The sequence below is a fragment of the Panulirus ornatus genome, chromosome 17 (genome assembly GCF_036320965.1).
Source record: "Panulirus ornatus isolate Po-2019 chromosome 17, ASM3632096v1, whole genome shotgun sequence".
NCBI lineage: Eukaryota > Metazoa > Arthropoda > Malacostraca > Decapoda > Palinuridae > Panulirus > Panulirus ornatus.
Window position 1 is genome coordinate 21805004 of NC_092240.1, and position 24795 is coordinate 21829798.

The window sequence follows — 24795 nt, forward strand, 5'->3', positions numbered from 1 at the left end:
CTCCTGCGTTAAGTGAGGTAGCGCAAGGAAACAAATGAAATAATGGCCCAACCCACCCACATACACATGTATATACATAAACACCCACACACGCACATATACATATCTATACATTTCAGCATATACATACATATACATACACAGACATATACATATATACACATGTACATATTCATACATGCTGCTTTCATCCATTCCCGCCACCACCCTTCCACACATGAAATGACACCCCTCTCCCCCCACATGCATGTGAGGTAGCACTAGGAAAAGACAACAAAGGCCACATTTGTTCACACTCAGTCTCTAACTGTCATGTGTAATGCACCGAAACCACGGCTTCCTTTCCACATCCAGGCCCCACAAAACTTTCCATGGTTTACCCCAGATGCTTCACATGCCCTGGTTCAATCCATTGACAGCACGTCGACCCCGGTATACCACATTGTTCCAATTCACTCTATTCCTTGCAGGCCTTTCACTCTCCTGTATGTTCAGGCCCCGATCGCTCAAAATCTTTTTCACTCCATCCTTCCACCTCCAATTTGGTCTCCCACTTCTCCTTGTTCCCTCCACCTCTGACAATTATATCCTCTTTGTCAATCTTTCCTCACTCATTCTCTCCATGTGACCAAACCATTTTAATACAGCCTCTTCTGCTCTCTCAACCACACTCTTTTTATTACCAGACATCTCTCTTACCCTTTCATTACTTAGTCAAACTCACACCACATATTGTCCTCAAAAATTTCATTTCCAACACATCCACCCTCCTTCGCACAACCCTAACTATAGCCCACGCCTCGCAACCATATAACATTGTTGAAACCACTATTCCTTTAAATGTTCTCGCCTTTCACACATTCTTCAACACTTCCAGAACCTTTGCCCCCTCCCCCACCCTGTGACTCACTTCTGCTTCCATGGTTCCATCCACTGCCAAATCCACTCCCAGATATTTAAAACACTTCACTTCCAAACTTACGTCCCAGTTTCCTTGTCCCTCAACCCTACTGAACCTATTAACCCTGCTCTTATTCACATTTACTCTCGACTTTCTTCTTTCACACACTTTGCCAAACTCAGTCACCAACTTATGCAGTTTCTCACCCAAATCAGCCACCATCGCTGTATCATCAGCGAACAACTGACTCACTTCCTAAGCCCTCTCATCCACAACAGACTGCATACTTGCCCCTCTCTCCAAAACTCTTGCATTCACCTTCCTAATTCACCTTCCTAACAACCCCATCCATAAACAAATTAAACAACCATGGAGACATCACACATACCTACTGGAAACCGACATTCACTGAGAACCAGTCACTCTCCTCTCTTCCTACTTGTCCACACGCCTTACATCCTTGATAAAAACTTTCACTGCTTCTAGCAACTTACCTCCCACACCATATACTCTTAATACCTTCCACGGAGCATCTTTCTCAACTCTTATCATATGCCTTCTCCAGATCCATGAATGCTACATACAAATCCATCAACATATCAATATATACATACATATACATACACATAGACATGGACATATATACAAATGTACATTATTCATACTTGCTTGCCTTCTTTTATATCTTTTGAAAAAGAAAAGTAAAATGAAAAAGAAAAGTAAAAGATTACTCACTAGACAAGAACGAAGGTACCCCAAGAATGTTGCACACCTGGTTTAGTCAGTGAAGCTTTTCCCTGTCTCGGAAGACGTTGACCAGATGAGACTTTCCATCGTAGATGGAGTTCCATCTCATAATGGTGGAGACAGTCAGCAGCATCCCTATCTCGGCCTTGATGGTGTCTGAGGCTTGTGAACTTCTTGCCTGCTTGCTTCACAGCTCCTTAACCAAAAGCAATCTGGTACATCTTCCTGCAGCATGGCGAGTCCTTCAAGGCCTTGTCAGCACTGGAGGTGGCCACTAGGTTCATGATGTGGAAGCATCTGAAAATAAATGTTAAGTTTATTTGATTAGTATGTTTGAGTGAAAATGAAATACTTTACAAGACTTGTAAAAAGTGAAAGAAGTTAAGAATTAATCAATGATCCCCATTTACCCTCCAATACCAATGCCAGATCTTCAACCTGAATGATGTCTGCATCATCGGTCCACCCCACACCTTCTTCCTCTTTCTGGACCTTCTCAGGTGGCTCCTTATCTGTTTTGTCAAAGACACTGCACAATGAAACACAGTTAACATACTTTTTTATTCAATGTTGTAGAAAAAATGAAGAGTGTAAATAATTAGAAAAATAAAAGAATGCAAATAATGAAATTTTCCACAATTACAGCCTATCAGAGAGGTCAGAATAAATGAATATGGTTTACTTATTCCTTCACGTACCTCTCCTCCAGCATCACACCAGACAACTGCCACCAAAAACTGTGCTTTCAACTTCTCACATGAAAGTTGCTGATTACCTTTTGTATTCTATTTTCATATATGTTTGCCATTTCCCACATTAGTGAGGTAGCAACAAAGAGTTGGCCTCCTTTGCTCACATCCACTCTTTAGCGGTCTTGTATAATGCACCAAAACCAGACTACCGTATATAAAACCAGGCCCAACAGGCCTTTCCATGGCTTCCACCAGTCTTTTCATGTCCACTAGTTTAGTGCATTTTATTTGCAGATTGTCCCTTGTAAACCACATCATTCCAATTCTGTCTATCCCTTGCATCTTCCTTCGATGTTCAAGACTTTAATGTTCTAGATCTTTTAATTGTTCATGTAGTTTATGTGTTCCAACCCATTTGATTTACTTATGAAATGTTTCTGTATTCTCTTTCTCTTATTTAATTCACTATGCCTTACTAATAACCATATGACATTACAGTATTCAAGTTTACTGCTTATATGCATATACATTTAAAATTTTCATCTATTTTTGTCAGCCTCTTGTTACAACTGTTCCCAATACCATTCTACTCTTATTTGGCATGAAGCACTTTTTCAACAGTTTCATAAAAGCCAAGTTTTTCATTTACATTATTTCCAAATGTGTGATGTTTGCTTCACTTTATTTATTTCTTTTTGTGTAAGGACTCTGTATGCAGGCAGTGTGTTAGCATTAGCTGTTCCGTGACTGATATGTTCAAATATCTCTTCATTCAATTGCACAACTTTTATCATCTGCCCTATTTGTGGATATTATCCAGGTGTCCTCAGAATTTGTCTTGATCTTACACTCACTAATTTTCTTTACACGCTCTCATGACATCTGCAAAACACCGTATTACACTTTTTCTCATTTCCTTACAGACAATGCTGTGACCAGAACTTTACTTTACAGTATCCCAGACTACATCTTCCTCAGATATGTAACCATTTGCAAATACTTCTAATTTTCTATTGGTTGAAAACTCTTTGATCCGTTATCCTATTTTTCCTTGTATATTTTGACTTGCCACTTTCATTTACTAACACACTATAGTTTACTTCAAATGCTTTTACAGAATCAAGAAAACTAGTGTCCATCCTTTTTCCATCCATCAGCTTTTCATACATGTCATAATGAGCTAGCTGTTTTATATGCTTGCTTTTACTATGGACAAAGCCATGCTGTCCTTCATTTATGAATATATGTGAAATTAGATGTACCATTATATGCTTTGTGTTACTCTCTCAAATACTTTATGTGCAAAATTAGGCTAGCTGGTTTGTATTGTTTTGGAAGTAATTTGGATCCTCCTTTGTTTATTGGTGTTAGAGTTATGATGTCTGAAAGGTATTTTATGCTAGCCTTTCAGAAGAAGCTTTTCCTAGAGGAGTTTTACAGAGGTCAATAGGTCAGTAACATCCCAACACTTTTACCAACACCTGGTACTGAGGGTTCAGCCTTTTGAGCATCGGGCTTACCTTTTGAAGGCAAAGGATTGCTAATGTGTCACAGGTTAACCTTTTGGTGTGTTCATGGTCATTTCTCTTGGTTAAGAATTTTTCTCTAACCCTCCACCTCCCTGTTGTCTTGTTCTTATAACTTGTGAAACAGTCAAACCCTGGGGCAAAGTTTCTTATTGTTTCCCACCCTACCTTCCCCTTTTTGATAGGAAAACTTTGTCTAAACTGACATTAGTCACCATGTTCCAAAGAATTATGAGATGATCAGCATGGTGTAGCCTGGCAGCCAGCAGGACAATGACTTCATCACCAGGTGGTAACTGGTTCTTGGAAGGAAATGTACAAAAAGTGACCTATGGTTACTAATGCTACTTAGGTCAGTATCTATGGGTGAGCATAGACCTTAATGAAAGATAGAGGATTAGAGGATTTTAACCCATGGAGATCATGGAGATTCTCTCTTAGCTTGCATGACACTGTTCGGAAGAGAATTTGAAAATTCTTCGAAACTCATTTTTTTAAAATAATCATTAATTTGCTGATTACATTACATATTGTTTTGTTTCGACAAATTTCCACATATCTTTAGTTTTTTTCCAGTATATACTTGATAACCAAATACTTCATACTTAGGTCATATCTGCTATTGTCTTTTCATTGACTTTTTCAGTTTCTCAGTGCACATTACTGCTATATTTATATTCTCATTTACTCTCCATATTTATCTACAGCTGCATATTCTATAACATCCTTAATTCTGTGTTACTTGTTATTTCATTCCCTTGTGTTAAGCCTTTGTAGAAACAAAGATAAGCTGGTATTTGTTCACTTTCCAGGATTTCAGTACAAGAAACTCCCACGCAATGTCAGTCTTTATCCTGTTGTTGGTGTGGCACGGCGGTGTGAACTGCGGTTGGTGTCTGCATACATTTCTCAGCCCTCACTACAATTAATGTCTTTTGTGTCATATATGATTGCCCGATGTAAATCCCGCTCTCCTTTGTTGGGACAGAGAATGCCAAAGTTACCTGATGATTCATCTCTACTGTGGTGTGGTGCTTTGTCTCTGGATAAGTAAGTATTGGCAGAATTATATGTTGTAGGTAAGTTAGGAAAGCAGGAGTTAATATGAAAATATAAAATTAGATATGAATGGAGAGGTTAACTGGTGAAGAGTGGAAATGAATTTGCAGTGTGAACAGATATGTAGTGTAATTACTCTTAATGCATTATAGGTTGAGAGTTTTACACTCATATTGCCTAATCTCTTAACTTTGTGTGTATATACCATATCTACTCTGTGTGTGTATAGAGATGCACATACATATCCCAGCTTAAGCTGGGTACCTTTTCATCAACCAGCCCTGAGAGGAAGAACACTTTGGTTGGATGTAGGCTGACTGCCATGACAAGGATTCAAGCACACACTGGCCTGACCCTGGGTGGGCCCATACTGATTCATGGTCAATAATGCTAATCACTACATCACGGAGGCCCTTAAGATTAATTCATCTCTGTGCCACATGAAAGTACCAGGGATCAGACCCAAAGCTTACTTGCATAAATATGTGATGAAGTTAATGTTTCAGATGATTTCTGCTGAAAGACATCTGAAAAAATCAAAGCTGTCTGAATGGGAAATCCTCCAGTATCTCCCATGCTGAATCATCACATGAAACAGTTAAACAGCCGCTAGTTTTACTTAAGTCTGTCCTAGAGGTATTTCTTCCAAAGAAGGGAAACAGTCCCCAGAGGCACATTATTTTGCTTATTTAAGGAGCTGTAACCACTTAAGATGGCAAAAGAATATGTGATTGTGAGGAAATGTAGTAACATTCTAAAAATAGGTCTTATCCATTCTCTGATATTTCTCAAGTTCTTATGGCCATACATAGCTTTAAAAATGTATTTACCCTCAGTCTAAATCTCTAGCCATGTCATGTTTACGTACGCTAAGCTTGTTCCCCCACTCACTCTCATACCCATAAAGCAATTAGAAATAAATATGATAAGGAGAACTCTGAAGCATTTCGTGAGCAAAATCGAGGGGTTGGAACATGTGGATTAACATGAAACTATATAGCCTGAAAAGATGATAATCTATGCTTGGCAACAAATTGAAGATATAGAGTGGAGAGTGAGTGGTTCCAAATGAAGGTTGGTCTGTGATGAGAGTATACATATTCTTCATCGAAATTTTATATATTGCAGTATTTTCAGTCTTTCACCACTTGATATATGCAGCACTATTTCCATCATCTTGTTCATCATTTGGTATATATTAAGACATATTCACCATATTGTTTCACCAACAGTAAACTGACCAGGAGTCGTCAAAATATTCTCAGATTTTTGTATCACTTGAAGGGTATCTAAGCATTTCTAATCACTTCATATGATATTTTTTCCTGTTGTACTATTTTGCTTGAGTTTTGATTTGCCCACATAATTGTTTGTATTATCTTTTCCATTTCAATGCATCATCACGTTATGAATAACTAATCAGTCACTGACAGTACTGCAGTGTATGTTTCTTGTGTCCTGCAGCTAGCAAGTTGTGGGTTTAAAATGTATTCATTAATTATAGACCTTAATGACCTCAGAACAGTATTTCAACCCCCAGATTCATTTTCAGCACAAAAGATAGTCATATTACTGAGGTTTTCAAGCAAATGTATTACCTTCCTAAAACTACAAAAATTGCAAATAATTAGTTTAGGATGTTTTTAACCCAAAAACTTTTCCTTTTAAAACTGTAATAGAATGTAATAAAATGCTTCTGTACTTGAAATAATCATGAAAAATATCTTGTAATGCTTCCCATAGCTCGCAGACACCCAGTGAATATGAAACAAATAAGAACATGATCTTTGATTTATTGGTTAATTACAGGCCTTGATGACCCTCAAGTGATATTTCAACCCTAGATTTGTATTCAGAATGAAAATAGTCCTTATACTGAGATATCAAGTAAATCCACTACCCTCTAAAAAAAATTTTTTTGCCCAAAAAAGCTTTTTTTTAAAGCTGTAAGGTAACATAATGAAACACTTTTATATTTCAAATGATTTTGGAAAATATATCGTAATGCTTTCCCCTAGACCAATGGTACTCATTGCGTGGCTCTTGGAAAATAATGATGATGATGATAGTAATAATGATATTTAATGTATGTATGGCTCATGGTAAAATGCCTGAGGATTGGCGGAATGCATGCATAGTGCCATTGTACAAAGGCAAAGGGGATAAGAGTGAGTGCTCAAATTACAAAGGTATAAGTTTGTTGAGTATTCCTGGGAAACTATGTGGAAGGGTATTGATTGAGAGGATGAAGGCATGTACAGAGCATCAGATTGGGGAAGAGCAGTGTGGTTTCAGAAGTGGTAGAGTATGTGTGGATCAGGTGTTTGCTTTGAAGAATGTATGTGAGAAATACTTAGAAAAGCAAATGGATTTGTATGTAGCATTTATGGATCTGGAGAAGGCATATGATAGAGTTGATAGAGATGCTCTGTGGAAGGTACTAAGAATATATGGTGTGGGAGGCAAGTTGTTAGAAGCAGTGAAAAGTTTTTATCGAGGATGTAAGGCCTTTGTACGTGTAGGAAGAGAGGAAAGCGATTGGTTCTCAGTGAATGTAGGTTTGCAGCAGGGGTGTGTGATGTCTCCATGGTTATTTAATTTGTTTATGGATGGGGTTGTTAGGGAGGTGAATGCAAGAGTTTTGGAAAGAGGGGCAAGTATGCAGTCTGTTGGGGATGAGAGAGCTTGAGAAGTGAGTCAGTTGTTGTTCGCTGATGATACAGCGCTGGTGGCTGAGTCATGTGAGAAACTGCAGAAGCTGGTGACTGAGTTTGGTAAAGTGTGTGAAAGAAGAAAGTTAAGAGTAAATGTCAATAAGAGCAAGGTTATTAGGTCCAGTAGGGTTGAGGGTCAAGTCAATTGGGAGGTAAGTTTGAATGGAGAAGAACTGAAGGAAGTAAAGTGTTTTAGATATCTGGGAGTGGATCTGGCAGCGGATGGAACCGTGGAAGCGGAAGTGAATCATAGGGTGGGGGAGGGGGCGAAAATCCTGGGAGCCTTGAAGAATGTGTGGAAGTCGAGAACATTATCTCCGAAAGCAAAAATGGGTATGTTTGAAGGAATAGTGGATCCAACAATGTTGTATGGTTGCGATGCGTGGGCTATGGATAGAGTTGTGCACAGGAGGGTGGATGTGCTGGATATGAGATGTTTGAGGACAATTTGTGGTGTGAGGTGGTTTGATCGTGTAAGTAATGTAAGGGTAAGAGAGATGTGTGGAAATAAAAAGAGCGTGGTTGAGAGAGCAGAAGAGGGTGTTTTGAAATGGTTTGGGCACATGGGGGGAATGAGTGAGGAAAGATTGACCAAGAGGATTTATGTGTCGGAGGTGGAGGGAACGAGGAGAAGTGGGAGGCCAAATTGGAGGTGGAAAGATGGAGTGAAAAAGACTTTGAGTGATCGGGGCCTGAACATTCAGGAGGATGAAAGGCGGGCAAGGAATAGAGTGAATTGGATTGATGTGGTATACCGGGGTCGACGTGCTGTCAATGGATTGAATCAGGGCATGTGAAGCGTCTGGGGTAAACCATGAAAAGTTCTGTGGGGCCTGGATGTGGAAAGGGAGCTGTGGTTTCGGGCATTATTGCATGACAGCTAGAGACTGAGTGTGAACGAATGGGGCCTTTATTGTCCTTTCGTAGCGCTACCTCGCACACATGAGGGGGGAGGGGGATGTTATTCCATGTGTGGCGAGGTGGCGATGGGAATGAATAAAGGCAGACAGTGTGAATTGTGTGCCTGTGTATATATGTATGTGTCTGTGTGTGTATATATACGTGTACATTGAGATGTATGGGTATGTATATTTGCGTGTGGACGTGTATGTATATATATGTGTATGGGGGTGGGTTAGGCCATTTCTTTCGTCTGTTTCCTTGCGCTACCTCGCAAACGCTGGAGACAGCGACAAAGCAAAATAAATAAAAAATATATATGTAATTATACTTTGGCAATGTCTTCTGCGTTAGCGAGGTAGCACGAGGAAACAGACTAAAGAAAGGCTAAAACCACTCACATACCCATGTATATACATACACGTCCACACACGCACATATACATACTTATACATTTCAACGTATACATATATGTATACATACACAGACATATGCATATATACACATGTACATAATTCATACTTGCTTCCTTTACTCATCCCCGTCGCCACCCCGCCACACATGAAATGACAACCCCCTCCCCCCTCACGCGCGTGAGGTAGCACTAGGAAAAGTCTCAAGCTTTCATGTATAATGCACCGAAACCACAGCTCCCTTTCCACATCCAAGCCCCATAAAACTTTCTATGGTTTACCCCAGACGCTTCACATGCCTTGGTTCAATCCACTGACAGCATGTCGACCCCGGTATACCACATCGTTCCAATTCACTCTATTCCTTGCACGCCTTTCACCCTCCTGCATGTTCGGACCCTTATCGCTCAAAATCTTTTTCACTCCATCCTTCCACCTTCATTTGGTCTCCCACTTCTCCTCGTTCCCTCATCCTCTGACACATATATCCTCTTTGTCAGTCTTTCCTCACTCATTCTCTCCATGTGACCAAACCATTTCATAACACCCTCTTCTGCTCTCTCAACCACACTCTTTTTATTACCACACATCTCTCTTACTCTCTCATTACTTACTCTATCAAACCACCTCACACCACATATTGTCCTCAAACATCTCATTTCCAACACATCCACCCTCCTCTGCACAACTCTATCTCGCAACCATATAACATTGTTGGAACCACTATTCCTTCAAGCATATACCCATTATTGCTTTCCGAGAGAATGTTTTCGCCTTCCACACATTTTTCAACACTCCCAGAACTTCTCCCCTCCCCCATCCTGTGACTAACTTCTGCTTCCATGGTTCCATCCGCTGCCAAATCCACTCCCAGATATGTAAAACACTTCACTTCCTCTAGTTTTTCTCCATCCAGTCTTACCTCCCAATTGACTTGTCCCTCAACCCTACTGTACCTAATAACCTTGCTGTTATTCACATTTACTCTCAGCTTTCTTCTTTCACACACTTTGAAAAACTCAGTCACCAGCTTCTGCAGTTTCTCACCCGAATAAGCCACCAGCGCTGTATCATCAGCGAACAAGTGACTCACTTCCCAAGCCCTCTTATCCACAACAGACTGCATACTTGCCCCTCTCTCCAAAGCCCTTGCATTTACCTCCCTAAGAGTCCCATCCATAAACAAATCAAACAACCGTGGAGACATCACGTACCCCTGCTGCAAACTGACATTCACTGAGAATCAATCACTTTCCTCTCTTCCTACTTGTACGCATGCCTTAAATCCTCGATAAAAACTTTTCACCGCTTCTAGCAACTTGCCTCCCACACCATATATTCTTAATACCTTCCACAGAGCATCTCTATCAACTCTATCATATGCCTTCTCCAGATCCATAAATGCTACATACAGATCCATCTGTTTTTCTAAGTATTTCTCAGATACGTACTTTAAAGGAAATACCTGATCCACACGTCCTCTACCACTTCTGAAACCACACTGCTCTTCCCCAATCTGATGCTCTTTACATGCTTTCACCTTCTCAATCAATACCCTCCTTTATAATTGAAGAGGAATACTCAACAAACTTATACGTCTGTAATCTGAGCACTCACATTTATCCCCTTTGCCTTGTGCAATGGCATTATGTATGCATATCCTTACCAACCAGTTAACAACACAGTCACCCCCTTTTTTAATAAATTCCACTGCAATACCATTGAAACCCCCTGCCTTGCCGGCTTTCATCTTCCACAGAGCTTGAGCACTCCTCAACTGGCTTCAGTTTCCTTTGTTAGAATTTGAAATACAAGGGTAGGGTTTCCAGCCCTCAGTTCCCGTCTCCTCTAGTCGCCTTCTACGATATGTAGGGGATACGGAGGTAGAATTCTTTTTCCCCTACCTCAGGGGAGGCTTTCACCACCTCTTCACTCTTCACCACACCAGTCTTCATGACTCATTCACCTCACATACCACCTCATCCCAAACACCCTACATCAGTCACCCTATTATCAGACACATTCAGCAGTCCTTCAGAATATTCGCTTAGTCTCCTCCCTTGATCACTGCCTGTTATTACTTCCCATTTGTTTTCTTGTTTTTTTGCACATTATTAACTACTTACCTTTGCATTTAAATCACCCATCACTCATACCCAGTCCAGTATACCAAAACTGCTGATTCATTCAGCTTCTCCCAAAGCACTTGCCTCATGAACTTTTTATTTTCATCATGGCCAGGTGCATAAGCACCAATAATCACCCATCTCTCACCATTCACTTTCAGTTTTACCCACATCTTATTCTTAAAGTTTACTGATACATGTTCACCAACTCTCATTTGCCTTCTTTGAACCCTTGAACTTACTTCTTGACCTTCTGCTGCTTCCTCTTATACATTCCCAATAATTTTGACTGTTTCCCTGTAAGTACTGTCCAAATACCTCCCTTTTGTTTTCAACTAGCATCTGTACTTCCCCATCCCCTTAGTTGCTTCCCTTTCTAATCTGCCCCCTTTCCACCTTTTGCATGCCACATGCATTTCTTGCACATGCCATTACTGCTACACAAATAACTCCCATTCCTCCCTATTTCTTTTTGTTTATTTACTCTCACCTTTTGCCATTCTACATTCAGTCTATTCACACAAGTCCCTTTTCCAAACTCACTAGCTTTCATCACTTTCTTTTCTCCTATATTGTTTCTTCTTTGTCTAAAACCTCTGCAAATCATCACCCTTATCTCTACAAGATAGTTATCAAACATCCCACCAGCTGCCCCTTTCATCACATTTACATTCAGAAGTCTTTCTTTTACATGCCCATTATGTAATTCAGTGATGCCCATTAACTAATTTTCCTGCTCACATATGTATACTTGTGTATAATCCCTTTGTTTAAACCAGGTATTCCCAGTCACTTGTTCTTTTTCAGTGTACAATTCCACTAGCTGTTCACCATATCCATTCATAACTGCATACTTCATCCCCCCTAGTTGTTCCCTCAAGTGCCACATTACTTACTTTTGCATTCAAATCACTCATCACTAATACCCACTCTCTTACTTTCAAAACTGCTGACTTACTCACTCAGCTGATTCCAAAACACTTGCCTCATGATCTTTCTTCTGATGGCCAGGTGCATTGACTTCAACAGTCACCAAACTCTTACCATCCACTTTCATTTTTACCCACATTAGTCTAGAATTCACTTTGTTACATACACTCTTCCACACACTCCAAAAACTCCTGCTTCAGAAGTAGTGTTACTCCTTCCATATCTCTTGTCCTTTCGCATACCCCTGACTTCACTCCTAAGACATTTTTAAACCATTCTTTCCCTTTACCCTTGTTATTTGTTTCACTGAGAGCTAGACCATTCTGGTTTCTTTCCTCAAACATACTACCCATTTCAACTCTCTTTTCATCTTTATTACATCCACACACATTTAGACACCCCAGCCTTAAAGGAGGATGAGTACACCCTGTTTGGCTCCTTCTTCTGCTTTGTCTTAGAAATTGAAATAGAGTTTCTAGCCCCCAGCTCCTGCCCTCTTTGGTTGCCTTCTATGACATACAAGGAATACAGAGGTAGAATTCTTTCTCCTCTCTCCCAGATATATATAGCTTTCATGTTCTTTCATACCTGATTGTCAATTTCCACACCAGCGAGGTAACACCAGTAGACAAAGAAAGGCCACATCCAATCCCATCTATCCTGTAGCTGTTGTGAGTGATGCACTGAAACACAGCTTCCTGCTACAGCCAGACCCCACAGGCCTTTCCATGGTTTACCCTAAATGCTTCTCGTGTCTTGGCTCAGTCCATCGACAGCATGTCGATCACAGTATACCACTTCATTCCAGTTCTTTTCATTTCGTGCACACCTTTTGCCCTCCCTCATGTTCAGGCCCCAGTTCAAAATCTTTTTCAGTCCATCCTTTCATTTCCACATTGGTCTCCCCGTTCTCTTTGTTCCCTCCACTCCTGACACATATATCCTTTTTTGTCAACCTTCCCTCTCTCATTCTGTCCACATGTTCAATCCATTTCAGCACATCCTGTTGAGCTCTCTCAATCACACTGTTCTTGCAGTCCATCATTTCCTCATTACCCACTCAATCAATTTACCTCGCTCCAGTAAAGCATAGTTATACGATAACATGAGAACAAATAGAGGAAAACTGTGAATATTGATTTCTGTATTAGGAAATAGAAGAAAAAGTAGAATAAACGAGAAAGTGGAAGTTGGAGTGACATTTGGTAAAGAGATAGGTCTTTCTTTCATTCTTGCTCATTGTGTACCCCATTTGCAAGATAGTGCCAGGAATAAACCAAAAAAGGCTTCATTTACTTACATTTATTCTCTGTCATGTGTAATGCACTGACACCATAGCCCCATATCTACAACCAAGCCCCACAGACCTTTCTGTGATTTCTCCTGGTTTAGTCTAGTATGTTGACCCCTCTATACCACATCACTCCAAGTAACTCTATCCCCAGTGTTCCTCTCACTCCTCTGCATGTTTAGACCCTGAGCACTTAAAATCCTTTTCACTCCATCCCTCCAAGTCCAGTTTGATCTACCCCATCTTTTCCCCTTCTTTTTTGACACATATATCCTCTTTGTCAGTCTCTCCTCACTCGTTCTCCTCATATGTCCAAACTGTTTCAGCACATGCTTTTCAGCTCTCGACCATACTCTTGTTATTACTACTCCTATTTCTTAACCTATTCTTACCTACTCAGTCTGTCCTCCTCACATCACAAATTGTGCTCAAACATTTCATTTCCAACACATTCACCCTCTTCCAAACATTCTCATCTGTAGCCCTTGCCTTGTATTCATACAACATGGCTGGGACTACAATACCTTCAGACATAACCTTTTTAGCCTCTTAGATAGTGACTCCTTTTTTCACACATTCTTCAATGCTTTCTTACCCACTCAGTGACACTTATGCTTGTATGGTTCTCTTCACTTTGCATGTTCACTCCCAGATTTCTAAAACATTTCACTTCCTTCAAGTTTTCTCCATTCAACTTCACACCTTAGCTAGCCTGTCTCTCTGCACTGCTAAACTTAATAACCTTGCTTGTATTCACATTTACTCTCATCTTTCTTCTTTCACACTCTCTCTCAAACTCAGACACCAGCTTCTACAATCTCTCAGTGAATATGTCACCAGTGCCATGTCATCAGCAAACAACAACTGAGTGACTTCTTAGGCTTCTTCGCCCCAGCAGACAGCATACCTGTACCTCTCCAAAACTTTTGCCTTTACCTCCCTCACCACCCTATCTATAAAAAAATGAAACAGCCAGAGTGATATTACACACCTTTGCTCAGACCCACCTTCACCTGGAAATAATCTCCCTCCTCTCTACCTACTCATACACATGCCTTATTCTTTTGATGAAAACTTCTCTGTTTCTAATATCTTTTCTTACCCACCACATACTGTAACAACTTCCAGAAGGCATATGATATGTTATTAATCATTTGCTTTACCCAGATCCATAGTTGCCACATAGTGATCTTTGTCTTTCTATTTCGCACATACAGTTTTCAAAGCAAATACCTGATCCACTTAGCCTCTACCCCTTCTGAATCTACGTTGTTCTGACCCAGTCTGATTCTGTGCATGCCATCTCACTCTCAATCACTGCTTTTTCATACAACTTTCCAGGTACACTCCACAAACTCATACCTCTGTAATTTGAACACTTGTTTGTTCCCCTTGCCTTTATACATCGGCACTATTCATGCATTCTGCCAGTGCCCAGGCACCTCACCATTATCCATGCATACATTGAAAATCCTAACCAGTCAGCAACACAGTCATCCCCTTTCGTATGAAATTCAACTGCAGTGAGATCAGCTCCACCCACCATGCCACATTTCATCTTATGCAAGATTTTACAACCTCCTCTTTTCACCAAACCACTTGCTATGACACTCACTTCACATAGTTCCCTCACACAAGCATCCAGCATCTGTCACCTTATCATTAAACTGTCTCAAAGAACCCTTTAAAGTACTCATTTCATCTAAACTTCACCTCATCATTGCTAGTTACTATTTCCCCATTTGCCCCCTTCACCATCATTCCCATGTGTTCTCATTTTTTCTTACACTATTAACCTCCTTCCAAAGGATCTTATTCTCCCCAAAGTTAGCTGATACCTGCTGTTTTTCTTGTACATCTCCCAATTGGGTGTAATCCATCCCTAAGCACCTCTATTTTCTTTTTTTCACATGTGACTTTGCTTCTTCATTGTACCATTACACTTTTTAACCTGTCCACTTTCCAGGTGCCACTCACTTCTTTCTCATCTGCTAACACTGCTTCCGTAAATACTTCCTATTCCTCACCCACTCCCCGACTTTCATTTACTCCTACCATGTGCTATCCTACACTCAATTATTCCATGTATTTCTTCATAGAAGTCTCTTTCCAAACTCATTTACTTTCACTATCCTTTTCTCACCCACATCATATCCTCTTTTCTTAAAATCCTCTTCAAGTCTTTACCCTTGCTTCCACCAGGTAATGATGAGACATCCCACCAGCTGCTTCTTTCAGCACATTTACATCCAAGAGTCTCACTTTTGCATGCTTATCAGTTAGTATGTAATCAAATCATTCCTATGTACCATCTTTACTCCACATCCAAGGATGCTTATGATGTTCCTCTTTTTTAAATTGGTATTCCCAGTCACCAGTCGTTTTTCAGCACAAAACTTCATGTGCTGTTCACCATTTCCATTCACTGTATGAAATACCACATGATGCCATTTATGCCCCAAAGTACCACATTACTCATTTTGGCATTTAAATCAATCAACAGTAATATCTAGTTTCTTTTATCAAAACTGCTGACACACTCACTCAGCTTCTCATGAAAAACTTTCCTCTCTTCATCATCCTTCTCTTAGCCAGGTATATAAAGTTATATTTGACAAAAGGGATGTAGTCCTGGATATCTGTAGAAAGAGTGGATGGAAAGAGGGAGGATAAAAATGCATGTATGAGCAAGGTATATGAAGAATAGAAAGGAGGGAGACCAAGAATGAGGTGAAATGATTGACTGAAGGAGTTCTTAGCTTAGAGGACATCAGTTGGTGGAGTTTTTCACTTATCCAGGGTAGTGATGCATAAAAATGTTTGGATTGTCACTGTGCTAGAGAATGGGCAGAGCTTACTGGACTTGTATAGATAGATAGTTGAAAACAAGAACAGACATTACTTTGATGTTTAACGGAAATGTAAATTTCAGTATCCTTTCCAGGTCACAGCTTCCACATGGGCTTATTAAAGACTGTATGTTGCTCTTCCCTTGGTTCTCTGAAGATCACAGAAGGAAACCACGTACTCGCATCCAAGCACATCAGAGGCAACGAAGAAGTAAGTCCCAGATGCCAAAAGTAATTCGACTTGCAGACCCCTTTGAAACTCTTAGACCTGCAAGTTTTACATCAGAACTAGACAGATCACCCAGACGTGTAGTGAAAAGTCGAAAATGCCATTGTTTCAATAGTGGTGGAGACCGTTTTTGTTCCCATGAAAGAGTGCTAAGATTTTTCCGGAAGCGAGACATTCTGTACATAAGCAGTAGTGATGATGAAATATTTCCTCATGTTGTTAAAAAGAAAAAGAAAAAGATAAGAAGGTGACATATGGACTGTATATTACAATTTGCGTGTTGTTTTTATCATTTCTTAATTTGCTGTTGCTAAGGTTTCAGTATTTCATAAATTGCATTTATGATATACCTTGATTATCATTTGTAATGTTTTGGTTTAAGTAGAATTGTTAAGATTCCAAATATGTTTAAAATTAGATTGTGGAATATGTTGAATATTTGATATCATCCATTTCGTAGTACAGGTACACTACCGAATTTCCGGTAACTGATGGTTCAGCACCTCCTTTAGTCCAGACAAAATTACATGAGGGAACTTGAAATTTCCGCAGCCACCAGACTAGTTTACTGGGCGGGAACAGATGGCATTGTGTGTAGGGCATGCTTATTTACATTCTTTACACTGCACCTGTTGGTGGTGATACCGCAATTCTGTGAGATTCTTAGCTTATTTTGCTTAAATATAACCCTAACTATGGCTTCTAAGACTTACGAGAGTGTTAGTCGTGGTATCAAACATAAACATCTGTCCATATCGATCCAGGATAAAGTAGAACTGTTGAAAAATATGGACCATTGTGTTTCAGTGCGTAGGCTGTGTGACATCTACAGTATTGTTTCATCAACTGTTTATGATATAAAGAAGCAGAGGGAGAAAATATTCAAATTCTATGCAGACAGCGATTCCAAAAAGCAGATGATGATTAGAAAAATTATGAAAGATGGTAAGAGTAAGATGGAAGAGTACTGAGCACGATCAACTGATGATGGAATGGTTTCGACAGCAGTGGAGTGATGGAGTGGACTTGCCAGGTCGCATGACAGTGGACCAGGCTAAGTTGTTCCGTAAGGAACTTAAATTACAACATGAGCGTGACAATAGCGAAGGATGGATTTAAAGATTCATGAATCATCATGGAATTTCCATGAATAAAGTGTGCAGAGAAAAGCGGTCTGCAAACCACAATGGAGCTGCTGAGTATGTGGATGAATTTGCGAAACTCGTAGCTGATGAGCACCTCAATACTGAGCAGCTGTATAATGTATTTCATTTGTTTATTTCATTTACATTTAATATTTGTGTAATTTAAATTTCTAGCAGTCCATGGTATACTTTAGACACATGGGAGATGTATAATTAGTGGGTTAGAGGTGTGTTGATGAATTATTATTATGTGACCACGGTTGGTCCGGCAAAATGATTAATCCGGTAAGGTTTTGGAACCAAGAGTGCCAGAAAATCGGTGGTGTACCTGTACTGTATATACTTCAGTGGTAGTTTTTCACCACAATATTCTGCAGAAATTGCAGTATTGGTATTTTTAGTGACAAGATGTAGTTTCTTCTTTTTGAAGTTTAACATGGTTGTAATGTTGTTTTGAGAAAACTTAACTCTGTGAATTTCATTATTTTGTGATCAAAATGTTAATGATGAAGTAACAGAATTGTTACCTTAACATGACATTTGCAGTGCTCCATGCAAAATGTGGGAAATTTGTTTTTTTTTTTGCTACAAACTCCTCCTGCTGCAATTTCCCTAACTTTGTAATTATTTTCATATGCTCTGGGCCACCTCATACATTTTACTCTATATCTTATTTCTATGCTTTGGGTGCAAAGGTGAGAAAGCTAATACTCATGTCTAAAACCATTGTAGTTTGTGCCTCAAAATCGAAATTGGAGAAACAACCAAACTAATTTTGCTCCAAGTATAACATTCAGGTCATTTGCTCACATTCTAGTGTCAAGTTGATATGTTCTCAGCTGCTGTTATATGGTGCTCATTTGTCTATACATGTCAGAAGGGCTTATGGGAGAGTAACATTTGTAACTGAATTTGGTTATGAAAGACTTAATTGTAGATAGAAAACATGAAAGCGGTTAAGTGATAAAGCTCTCAGTATCTGATCATAAGGTTGACTCCATCATTAGATTCTCTTGGATCAACATTAGTAGCATTCGAAGCAAGATTCCCATTGACTTCATTGAACCAACAACTGTGAAGTTGTTGCAGCTGAAATCAGATTCACAGCAGATGATTGGAGTTTACTGTTCAGCCAGATGAAACTCTTCAAGAAATTACTCGCCAGCAAAGATATTTTGCATTAAAGTTGGGTTTTGCAAGATAACATAGTATTTCTCATTTTTTACCATACAGTATATTTTTACCCAAATGCATGCTTTTATGATAGTCATCAAGCTCATTTTGGCTCACTCCTGCCAGAAGGTAAGTTGGACATAAAATCTGTTGCTAGAGTTTGTCTTCCTTAAAATATATTGGGAAAGTTTTGTTTGGGAAAACTTTACAGTTAGTAGTCTAACTTGGGTGCCAGATATATTCCATTAGTGTTGGTAGTGCTAAACACATGATTCATACAGTGCGTTCAAGTCCTGCATAGATTAGGCACGTCATTTACGAAGGCTGTAAGTTATGTGCACATGTCGTAATTGCTCATACACTGGCACACATTTGTCATGCATGAATGAATATGTAATAAAATATTTACAGCGGAAAAAAATGGCATCATCCATATCTATACTGTACAGTTCCAAAGGAAATATCTTTACAATAAATGCTTCCACCTCATTCTATTTTATACATGTATAGTGTTGATAATTGTTTTATTTTTGTTTGGTAGATTGTAGATTAGATGCTGTTGATGAGTAGACTCATAGCCATGTGTTATAGACCTTTTATTTTAATGTTTGATGACACATGGATTCATAACCATGAGGTACATCTTTGATGACACATGAATTCATAACCATGAGGTACATCTTTGATGACACATGGATTCATAGCCATGAGGTACATCTTTCCAGCTGCAAGTGTTTTAGGGGGACCTACTGAATAGTGAAAGATGTGCCTTTCAGTTTCTGGGTCATTTGATTTGACATTCAAAAGTTTTCTGTTATTTTTTCTTTCTTCTGTAGTATGTCCTTTGAGCATAAGAAATTATCAAACATATTCTCTTGGAAAATCATGGGAAGGACCTTCTATCTTTCAGTGTTTCTATTGGGAACCTTTCCCACCCTTCATTATCTACTCAACCATGAAAATGCCTGTCTTTGGATGGTCAAGGACACCACAGAAATGATGTTATCAACTTTCTTCTCTTGATTACTCAATAACCCAAAATTGTTTAGCATTGTTCGCTGAAGAGACATCTGCAACTAGACTGGCCTTTTGCATCCCACGAATCAATATCCTTTTTCTTTCCTTATGTGAATATATAAAAGTGAATAAGAGCAAAGTTATTAGGTTCAGTAGGGTTGAGGGACAATTTAATTGGGGTGTAAGTCTAAATGGAGAAAAATTGAAGGAAGTGAAGTGTTTTAGATATCTGTAAATGGACTTAGCAGCAGACGGAACCATGTAAGCGGAAGTGAGCCACAGGGTGGGGGAGGGGGTGAAGGTTCTTGGAGTGATGAAGAATGTATGAAGGAGAAAACATTATCTTGGAGAGCAAATATGGGTATGTTTGAAGGAATTGTAGTTCCAACAAGGTTATATGGTTGCAAGGCTTAGGCTATAGATAGATTGTATGGAGGAGCGTGGATGTGTTGGAAATGAGATGTTTGAGGACAATATATGGTGTGAGGTGGTTTGATCGAGTAAGTAATGAAAGGGTAAGAGAGATGTGTGGAAATGAAAAGAGTGTGATTGAGAGAGCAGAAGAGGTGTGTTGAAATGGTTTGGACATATGGAGAGAATGAGTGAGGAAAGATTGACAAAGAGGATTTATGTGTCAGACATGAAGGGAAGAGGGAGAAGCCGGAGACCAAATTGGAGGTGGAAGGCTGGAGCGAAAAGGATTTTGAGCGATTGGGGCTTGAACATACAAGAGGGTGGGAGGCGCGCAAGGAATAGAGTGAACTGGAACGGTGTGGTATACCAGGGTCGATGTGCTGTCAGTGGACTGAACCAGGGCATGTGAAACATCTGGGATAACCATGGAAAGGTCTGTGGGGCCTGGATGTGGATAGGGAGCTGTGGTTTAGTTGTATTACACATGACAGCTAGAGACTGAGTGTGAACAAATGTGACACCTGGAGACTGAGTGTGAACGAATGCGGCCTTTTTTGTCTATTTTCTTGGCACGTTAGAGAGCGAAAATGGGTATATTTGAAGGGATAGTGGTTCCAACAATGTTATATGGATGTGAGGCATGGGCTATAGGTAGGGTTGTGCAGTGGAGGGTGGATGTGTTGGAAATGAGATGTTTGAGGACAGTATGTGGTGTGAGATGGTTTGATCGAGTAAGTAATGAAAGGGTAAGAGAAATGTGTGGTGATAAAGAGTGTGGTTGAGAGAGCAGAAGAGGGTGTGTTGAAATGGTTTGGACACATGGAGAGAACGAGTGAGGAAAGATTGACAAAGAGGATATATGTGTCAGAGGTGGAGGGAAATGGGAGACCAAACTGGAGGTGGAAGGATGGAATGAAAAAGATTTTGAGTGATTGGGGCCTGAACATACAGGAGGGTGAAAGGCGTGCATGGAATAAAGTGAATTGGAATGATGTGGTGTACCGAGGTTGACGTGCTGTCAGTGGATTGAACTAGGGCATGTGAAGCGTCTGGAGTAAACCATGGAAAGGTCTGTGGGGCCTGGATGTGGAAAGGGAGCTGTATTTTTGGTGCATTACACATGACAGATAGAGACTGAGTGTGAATGAATGTGGCCTTCGTTGTTTTTTCCTAGCGCTACCTCACGCGTGCGTAGGGGAAGGGGGGGTGCCATTTCATGTGTGGCGGGGTGGCGACGGTAATGGATGAAGGCAGCATGTATGAATATGTACATGTGTATGTATATGTACATGTCTTTGTATGTATATGTTGAAATGTATAGGTATTTATATGTGCATGTGTGAGTGTTTATATATATACATGTGTATGTGGATGGGTTGGGCCATTCTTTCGTCTGTTTTCTTGAGCTACCTCGCTGACGCGGGAGACAGCGACAAAGTATGATAAATGAATAGGTAAATGTATATACAAATTTGCCATTTCCCATGCTAGCAAGGTAGTGTCAAGAACAGAGGACCGAACCTTTAGAGGGAAAGTCCTCACTTAGCCAGGGTCCTTCTCTGTTCCTTCTTTTGGAAAAGTAAAAACTGGAGGGGAGGATTTCCAGCCATTCATTTCCACCCCTTTTAGTCTCCTACAACATGCAGAGAATATGTTCACACTCATTCTCTAGCTGTCATCTGTAATGCACTGAAACCACTGCTCCCTATCCACATCCAGGCCCCACAGATCTTTCCATGGTTTACTCCAGACATTTCACATGCCCTGGTTCAGTCCATTGACAGCACATCAACCCTGGTATACCATATTGTTCCAATTCACTATATATATATATATATATATATATATATATATATATATATATATATATATATATATATATATATATATATATATTATCCCTGGGGATAGGGGATTAAGAATACTTCCCACGTATTCCCTGCATGTCGTAGAAGGCGACTAAAAGGGGAGGGAGCGGGGGGCTGGAAATCCTCCCCTCTCGTTTTTTTTTTTAATTTTCCAAAAGAAGGAACAGAGGGGGCCAGGTGAGGATATTCCGAAAAAGGCCCAGTCCTCTGTTCTTAACGCTACCTCGCTAATGTGGGAAATGGCGAATAGTTTGAAAAAAAAAAAAATATATATATATATATATATATATATATATATATATATATATATATATATATATATATATATATGTATATATGTATGTGAGTGGATGGCTCTTTCTTTGTCTATTTCCTGGCACTGCCTTGCTAATGCAGGAAGCAGTAATCAAGTATAAATGAATAAATAATAGAATACATATATGTGTGTGGTTGCCCCAACCATTAAGCTGCTCTGCCAGTTTTTTAGAATTTATTATTTTACAGCTTCACAATACAAGACTGGACAGAATTCTGCAGGGTATATCTAGTCATGGTAGATATATAGAAAATCACTTCCATCCCTTTTTAGTCTGCTTCTACTGTGTTGGCATCCTATTTAAGGAAACAGTGAAATATGTTGATGGAATTGATTTTTTTGTAACTATTAATGTTACTATATATTACTGAAAGTAAATGCCTGTGAAAACAAAGTTCTCATGTTGGAAAGAGATGGGAAATCCCAGGCTCTCATAATATTAAGTGGAGGGAATGAAAGTGATGAAAATTTAAGCATTTGGGAGAAATGTTCAGTAAGGATGGCAGAGGTAAGGTAGAAGATGGAAACAGCATCATGCAAAGTGAAAGAGATGGGAAATCCCAGTCTCGTAATCTTAAGTGGAGGGAATGAAGGTGATGGAAATTTATGTAGTTGGGAGAAATGTTCATAAGGATAGCTGAGGTAAGGTAGATTTTTTTTTTACCAAACTATATACATGATTTAGAAATGTACAATATTTGAATGATATTGAAGCTGCATTCTTTTGTTAAAACCCTTGGTAATAAATAGATTTAGATCTTATTTGACTTTCTTTAACTTTTATATGCCTATTTTGAATATCCATCAATTATTATGCATACCACAGCGCATTATGTTTGATCTATCCTGAAGACCTCACACTAAACATAGCTATGTCTGCCTCTGAAGAGTTAGGTCTTATTCATATATTAAGGAGTCTTATCTTCTAAGTAGTTGCTATAGTTATATAAAGATCTGATTTTTCCTTGAGTGGTGTACTGCTTTCACATGATAGGATGCCTCTAGCCCCACATACTTGTATAACTGAGTTGAGTTTAAAATACTCTTAACATCAACACTCCCAGTTTGACCTTACACCTCAATCCACTTTCACTTTACCATACTGTTGGTTTTCCTTCTCTAACAGATATTCTCTGCAAAAATCATCCGAGTACCTCCCTCTTCTCTTTCACTAACAATCTTACTTCATTTGAATATATTTCTTATTTATTATTGTAATTTGTCGCTGTCTCCCGTGTTAGTGAGGTAGCGCAAGAAAACAGACAAAAGAATGGCCCAACCCACCCACATACACATGTATGTACATACACGTCCACACACGCACATATACATACCTATACATCTCAATGTATACATATATATACACACACAGACATATACATATATACACATGTACATAATTCATACTGTCTGCCCTTTATTAATTCTCGTCGCCACCCCGCCACACATGAAATGAAAACCCCCTCCCCCCCACATGTGCACAAGGTAGCGCTAGGAAAAGACAACAAAGGCCACATTCGTTCACACTCAGTCTCTAGCTGTCATGTATAATGCACCAAAACCACAGCTCCCTTTCCACATCCAGGCCCCACAAAACTTTCCATGGTTTACCCCAGATGCTTCACATGCCCTGGTTCAATCCATTGAGAGCACGTCAACCCCGGTATACCACGTCATTCCAATTCACTCTATTCCTTGCATGCCTTTCACCCTTCTGCATGTTCAGGCCCCGATCACTCAAAATCTTTTTCAATCCATCATTCCACCTCCAATTTGGTTTCCCACTTCTTGTTCCCTCCACCTCTGACACATATATCCTCTTTGTCAATCTTTCCTCACTCATTCTCTCAACGTGACCAAACCATTTCAAAACTCCCTCTTCTGCTCTCTCAAGCACACTCTTCTTATTACCACACATCTCTCTTACCCTATTATTACTTACTCGATCAAACCACTTCACACCACATATTGTCCTCAAACATCTCATTTCCAACACATCCACCCTCCTCCGCACAACTCTATTTATAGCCCATGCCTCACAACCATATAGCATTGTTGGAACCACTATTCCTTCAAACATACCCATTTTTGCTTTCCAAGATAACGTTCTCAACTTCCACACATTTTTCAACACTCCCAGAACTTTCGCCCCCTCCCCCACCCTATGACCCACTTCTGCTTCCATAGTTTCATCCGCTGCCAAATCCACTCCCAGATATTTATAAAATTTCACTTCCTCCAGTTTTTCTCCATTCAAACTTACCTCCCAATTGACTTGTCCCTCAACCCTACTGTACCTAATAACCTTGCTCTTATTCACATTTACTCTAAGCTTTCTTCTTTCTCACACTACCAAACTCAGTCACCAGCTTCTGCAGTTTCTCACCCGAATCAGCCGCGAGCACTGTATCATCAGCAAACAACAACTGACTCACTTCCCAAGCTCTCTCATCCACAACAGACGGCATACTTGCCCCTGTGGAAG

The 24795-nt window shown here is 39.7% G+C and overlaps 1 protein-coding gene across 5 annotated transcripts in view; it reads left to right on the plus strand.

Moving 5' to 3' along the window:
- Window positions 1–23072, plus strand: part of LOC139754618 (SPRY domain-containing SOCS box protein 3-like) — a 70654-nt gene extending 47582 nt beyond the window's left edge. For 4 of the 5 annotated variants that reach the window (XM_071672082.1, XM_071672081.1, XM_071672078.1 and 1 more), the window contains exons 6-7: window positions 4679–4916; window positions 16232–23072. In XM_071672082.1, the coding sequence (XP_071528183.1) occupies window positions 4679–4916; window positions 16232–16628 (635 nt within the window). In that variant the 3' untranslated portion in view covers window positions 16629–23072. The remainder of the gene's footprint in view (window positions 1–4678; window positions 4917–16231) is intronic. The other variant, XM_071672079.1, reaches the window with a different exon arrangement.
- The last annotated feature ends 1723 nt before the right edge of the window (window positions 23073–24795 follow it).